Raw genomic sequence first — 6,614 nt, 5'->3', positions numbered from 1 at the left:
AGCTTCAGGCCACAATGACCCCTGAAGTTGCGTTGTCCGTTGACCTCAGGAAGAGTCCGCCATCTTGAATAAAAGAAAGAGACACCTTTAGTACCCGCTACAAATAAAAACTTTTCCTAGAGAATTTTGTGCTGTTTTCCTATTACTTGCACATTTTTTATTGGAATATTGTAAAAATGTTATGCATGGATCCCAGACTAGAGCTGAGCCACATGACATACACAGGATGTGAACATATTAGGAATGAGGTTAGTAAATCGCCTCCGTTGCTAAGGAAATCCCAAACTTTACTTTTGCCGATTCTTCTGAATCTCGGGTTGATCTGTCCGGTATCCCCAGGTGACCAAAACATAAAATGGTTGCTATGGAGATAAAAACAACAGATATGTTTTTTGCATCAATTTGTCACATGCAGCTCGGACTAGTTTGGGTTAAAAGTGGGTGGCGAGGGCGGGTAGAGCCTGCGGGCCGTACAACGCCGCTTTAGTTTTAATTGGTTTTTATGTTAATGTTGCATGGCAGAAGAAGTGAGAGGTTTGCAAAAAATATCTGGAAAAATAGAATCTAATAGTGAAGGGAAAAGCAGGATATTTATAGAAACCAATTTGCTGTCCGGTCCACAAACAGTTGCGTAAATGAATGTTTGGAACAGAAGGGCTTCCTCACACGGGACAGGAGGGTAATGTACTGTCACGCTGACGACCATGTGTTTTTCAGGCTGCTTTTGTGCGTCTTTAGGTGATGCAGACCTCTGTGATAAACTGTTGACAACTCGCAGTAATTACTGATCGGCGCCGCAATAGCTTCAGCCGCCGAGTCCGAGCAGAAACTGGGAGATAGTTTTCTGTCAGTTCGTCATTTTTAATAAACTGTCAGAGAAATCAGCTCAAACTAATGAATATGAGAGTCATTATTGTTCCGGAGATCGTAACCGAACTCTCGGCTGCGCCTTTTAACTCCACTTTCTGGGTTTCTCATCTTCTGTGACAAAGATGTAATGGTGCAGAGACGAAAATATCTGAAAATAAAGTCATTGTGCCGGTCCCGGCATGGGGCCCCCTCGGCTCTGCCGCGCCTGATGGCATTTAGATAGTATTTGTTTCTCTGTGGGTGACCTGTGTCAAAGAGCAAACACTTCTTTTCATTGAACTCCATCTCTAATTACAGTGCTCTGAATCACTGTATTTCGCCCTATTGATATCTTCTCACTGACTCATTTGCAGAATCACTTAGTCGCAGGAAATCAAGTAAATTGTGTCTAACTGATGTTTGGGATATGAAACCTTTCTTGCAGCATCTGTTTGCATTATCAGACGGCATGTTTTTCTTCCTCCGCAGCTGTTTTGTCCGGGACTTCTAGCTTGCGAGCCTGTGAGCTAGCATAATAGAAAATTATCCCCTCCAAGGCCGGAAAGAAAAACACTTTGATGAAGCTCTTTCACTGGAGCTCAGACATAAATGGGCTAATTGGGATGATTTCTGACTGTGCATTCACACGTTTCTTTGATGTGCTCCTATTATGCACTGCTGGGTTTGGGGATGCTGAAGGAGATCGCATCAATGCCCATCAGATGGGAACATTTTTGGCTTTTTCTTTGAATTTTCTTCTTTATACTATTATCTTATGATACTCCGATCAACTCTTTTCAGAATATCTCAGAGATCTCGTCTTGTATGTTCGCTCTGCGGGAAGACGAGAGGTAAAAAGGCAAACTGGTTTAAACGGTTCTGCCCCCAGTGGAGTTTGGAGGAACTGCAACCTTTGCTGGAACATTTTGTAACTGACTGTATATGAGAACTGGACCAAGTGAGTGTGATGTCACCCTTTGAAAATGGCTCAACAAAATTGCGCCTCCATGTTGGAGCCAGACTGTCAGTAAGCAGTGATTGGTCTGAGTTTCTATGGCAACCACTCTCTCCTATCAAGAGTGAGCTTGTTGGAAGGCCACACCCCTACCTCTTGAAAGCAGCTAATTGGCCATCAGGCTCCACCTACTTTTATTGAGGCATCTGATTGGCCAGTTTATTACTTGAACTACAGAAAGAACGGTTATTCTGACCAATAGAACGAGCTGTTTATTTCTCTATAGAAGTCTATGAGATTTTGGCTTTTTGGGACCAGGTACTTCCTGTTTGGAACGCCAAGGGGGGAGGAGTCACTCAGTCCAGTTCTCGTATACAGTCAAACAGTGACGTGCAGTGAGGTTCACGGCTGGTGAGGCACTGACATCATCAGTCAGATTTACAAACATATGAACCCTGCAGAGCAGCTTATTCACCTTTTGATTGACAACAATTAAAGTGTTTAAATTTTAACATTTTTCTTTTTATTACATAAAAAGGCATGGAAAAAAAACACCAAAATTGTTATTATTGACATACTTTTACTTATAAATGATCTCCGTTTGTTGCTCCTTCTGAAGAAACACATGAATAACCTGTTTGTAGAAGTTTTCCTTTTCTTTCTTCAGTTTTAAAAGTCTTTCTGTCTCAATAAAGATCACTGCCAGTGACGTGTCTGAACAAATTCCTGAGTTTAGACAAGTGAGAAAATGATGCTGAACAATATTAAAGAATATCTGGACCTGCGACTGCTAACTCTATTATTCTTGTTACGATCTCAGGACTTGCTGGCGCCCTCTGTCTTATGGCATACGTACTGCGGGCCTCTCATAGAGTATTTCTAAAGCGCATTTTTAGTGGTTAAAAAGACTGAATGAGTCACAAACTGACAGATGGAATCAAACAGTGAGAAATTAGGGTGATTATCTTTCCCTCACACACGATTTGATACGCATCTCTATACATTTTTGGTGATACGACATAGTCCAATTCTTTGACCAAAAACAATCAAATCTAGATTTGTCTTATTCATATGGACTTTAGACTATAAATAATAATACATGGCATTTGACAGAAATATGTATTTGGGAGATGACTAAGTTTATGAGTGGACGTCTTTTTGCTAGCATCACATGTACATGAAAAGACAAAGACAGTAGAAAACAAAAAGAGAAACTTCAGTTTGATAGAAATCAATTATTTACTTCTTGGTTTATTTATTTTTTTGGTGGGGGTCAACATTTTAAAATATTAGCTAAATCCCAAATTAGCCTGTTAACTTAAAAAAAGTTGGTTAGCTTAAACTGCTAGCATGTAGCTGAAAAAAATAAATAAATATCCTAAAAAAACTGAAAGAAGCCTAAATTAGCCAAAACAGCTACTAGCATATGAATATTAGTCCAACACAGCTTAAAAAACTTAAAAAGAAAAGCCCAGATTAGCCAAACCAGTTAGCATGTAGCTAAAATATTAGCTAAACAGCCTATGAAATCTAAGTAAATGCTAAAATAGACCAAAAAGCTAGCAGAATGTCAGTTTTTAAAACTTTAAAACCATACTTACTAACATAATTATGAATAATAAAAAGACAGGAATATTATTATGAAATAAATCAACTTAAATCTTAAAAAACTTTCAATATTTCAATATAAAAATATATATTTTGTCAAAATTATACAAGTTAAAAATAAGTACAAGATACCATCTGACCATTAATAATAATAAAATAAAATGATCTGGAGGGCCGGATCCGGCCCCCGGGCCTCGACTTTGACACGCGTCTTAATCCCTAACCGATACTGCTGATACAATAGAAAACAGAAAGTAAAGTGCATCCGTCAGCTGGAGCTCCACTCGTGTGAGCGGCGCAGGTCAGCCACAGGCTGCTGGTGCCTCACCTGCCGCTGTCTCATGTATTTGAACAGGAAATGTGTAAATTTGATACTTTTGTTTACAGAAGAAACATTGAAAACCAGAAGTGGGACCAAGACATTGCTTTACAAGTCAATAAATAAAGATTTATTTGTTTTTACTATAAACATTTTTACTATTAAAGCCATTTTCAACACAAACTAACGATTTTACAGGTTAATTAAAGTGTAATCAAGCAGTATATTTTACATTTCATAAGCTAATTAGACGGTGAATCCCTTCTGAGAGAATTAACATAAAGAGGCGACTGTTTTCCATCTTTTATCCTCTTTCTGTTTCCTCTCGTTCTTTACGCGCTCGTCTTTGCAGCCGTCTATTTTTGGCCGCGGTGTGAAATCCAGTCGGGTGAGTTTTCAGCTTCTCTGTGCTCTGCAGGAAGCGAATGTGGCTCCTTCACAGCGGGAACGTGTGGTAAAAACACAGATTAACATAATCAGATCGCTAAAGGTCACTGTGTTTTGCAGCTTCACAGATTTCTGGCAGATATTTCTGCAGCCAGTGAGGAAGAAGGAGATGAGGATGTTTCAGAGCAAATCCAGACGAGGTGAAGATCCGTCATGAGGTCACGTCAGGTTAAAACGATGCCGATTTATTGTTGATTGGTTCCAGTTTTAACTCCTACAGGAGTCTGATCTTCACATCATGTAAATCACATTAGATGAGTCCATTTCAACTGGTGGAGTTTCAGACTATAAACCAGATGTGTCTTTACTTGATATGTTTTTTTTTCTGACAAATTCTTTACGTTTTATTATTTAACCTGCGGCTCCAGAGCCACATGTGGCTCTTTAATCTCTCCATGTTGGCTCTCTGGCTGAAGAAAAATAAATAGTAATTTTCAAAATTTGGAGATTAGCTTTTAATTTAGCAACATGCTAAAGTTTTTGGCTAATTTCTATCTACTGGGGTTTTTTAGGCTAATTTAGAGTTTAGTTTCTATTTTAGCAACAGGCTAACATTTTGACCAATTGACTGAGTAATTTTATGCTAATTTGGGGTTTGGCTAAAAAAATTCTGATGTTTTCGGCTAATTTGTTATCTACTGAAGTTTTTTTATATAATTTAGAATTTAGCTTCTATTTTAGCAACATGCTAACATTTTTGACTAATTTAGTTTATTGAGGAATTTTATGCTATGTAGGAGTTCAGCTAGTAATTGAGCAACAAGCTAGCTTTTTTTAGGCTAATTTGGCTAAAATGAAATGATTTAAGCTAATTTGGAGTTTAGCTAATATTTTAGCAATATGCTAACCTTTTTGGCTAATTGTTATCTACTGGAGTTTTTAGGCTAATTTAGAGCTAACGGAGCTGATATGGGAGCAAACGTGACCGTGGAGAATCAAGTCGGAGAATTTCTTGCGTCTAAAGGGATTTCCTTGGACCTAAACACTGTTGAGATCTGTCATCCGCTTCCTCGGAGAAAGAATACGGATAAACCAGCGATCCTGATCAGGTTTGTGAATCGAAAGCACAAGATAGCTCTGATGAAACAACGCAAAAACCTGAAGGGTTCGGCTGCTTATCTTAATGATCATCTGTGTAAATATTATGCTGATCTGGCGAAGCACGCGAGGCTCCTTCGATCGAGGAAACAGATCCACAGTACGTGGACTCTGAACTCCAGAATCTTTGTGAAACCACTCGGACCACCGGACGTTACAAAGCCTTTGGAAATAAAATCCATGGAAGACTTTGAGAACTGTGGGATTACGCATGTTTGACCCTTTAATTCAAGCAAAAAGTGAAATGTGAACTCAAAAACCGCTGGATACGACCTCTGACCCAATTCTGAGCTTCAGAACTCGAGCACATTTCCCTTGAAATGGGACCTTCACAGTCTCTCAGTCAAAACAACAAAGAAGAACCGTTACGTGGCCTTAAACTTGTTCCTAAGCAGTGATGTAGCACTGATTCTGATTTAAAAATATATATATATTTTATTTTATTTTGTAATTTTTTATCCTTTTCTTTTCAACTTATTTTTTTTATGATAATGATTTTAATGAAAACAATCTGCACTAATTGTATTTTTTTTATTAGAATATTTTGATTTTTTCTTTCTCCATAAACTAATGAAGGTAATTTTTACTTTTTTTACTTTTTTTAAATTTTTATTTTTATATTTTTTTAATAATAATTATTTGATTAATACAATCTGCACTAATTGTCTTCTTTTTACGAGAATATCTTGACCTTTACTGCATTAGCAAATGAAGATGATTTAATTATTTTTGTATTATCATAATTCATGCACAAAGTGTCTTTTTTTCTATGAGAATATTAGATTATTGTTTATGTAATATGCAGTAATGATTACTGGAAAGTTTACAATCACTATGGTATCAATTTTCTTTACTGATTAATATAAATTATTTGTCGTGGATGCTTTGAAACTTGATCACATTAATGATTTCAATGATCCTTAATAGCCTGATTTTATTAATATTTGATATTAAGTCCTGAACCGGATATTGATAATTTGTGTAGAGAAAATGGTCGAGTCGGGGTGGGATTATATAAGTTCGCTTCCTTCCACTCCCTTTCAAGTGATCAACTTGTGATTTATTAAGTGATATGTTATGTATGTATTATGACCTGATTGCTTGAAATAAACCATTTCATTCATTCATTCATTCATTCATTCAGAGTTTAGCTTTTATTTTAGCAACATGCTAACATTTTTGGCTGATTAATTTACTGAGGAATTTTATGCAAATTTTGTGTTCAGTTAGTAATTTATCAACAAGCTAGCTTATTCGCAAATTTGCCCATTCCTAAAGGTAAAAAGTAAAATGTTTAACAGAATCCCATTTTGAGGAATGTTCATTTTTTTTTATATA

General features: G+C 36.9%; 1 protein-coding gene and 1 long non-coding RNA gene across 2 annotated transcripts in view; one reads left to right on the top strand and one right to left on the bottom strand.

Annotated features, from left to right (window-relative positions):
* LOC112154163 overlaps positions 1-6,614 on the bottom strand; it is a 16,684-nt gene continuing 10,070 nt past the window's right edge. Inside the window, exons 2-3 of the long non-coding RNA XR_002920609.1 lie at positions 292-362; positions 1-63 (exon numbers count right to left, since the gene is read on the bottom strand). This is a non-coding gene — a long non-coding RNA (uncharacterized LOC112154163). The remainder of the gene's footprint in view (positions 64-291; positions 363-6,614) is intronic.
* Positions 5,073-5,693, top strand: LOC118600217 (the record flags this gene model as incomplete). The annotated part of the gene is given in 1 exon segment (XM_036217308.1): positions 5,073-5,693. A coding segment is annotated over 1 exon segment (423 nt), but the record flags the coding sequence as incomplete, so codon positions are not given.

This window comes from Oryzias melastigma, linkage group LG19 (genome assembly GCF_002922805.2).
Source record: "Oryzias melastigma strain HK-1 linkage group LG19, ASM292280v2, whole genome shotgun sequence".
NCBI classification, from domain to species: Eukaryota; Metazoa; Chordata; class Actinopteri; order Beloniformes; family Adrianichthyidae; genus Oryzias; species Oryzias melastigma.
The sequence above is the reverse complement of the archived record's forward strand: the minus strand, read 5'-3'. Positions and strand labels throughout refer to the sequence as shown.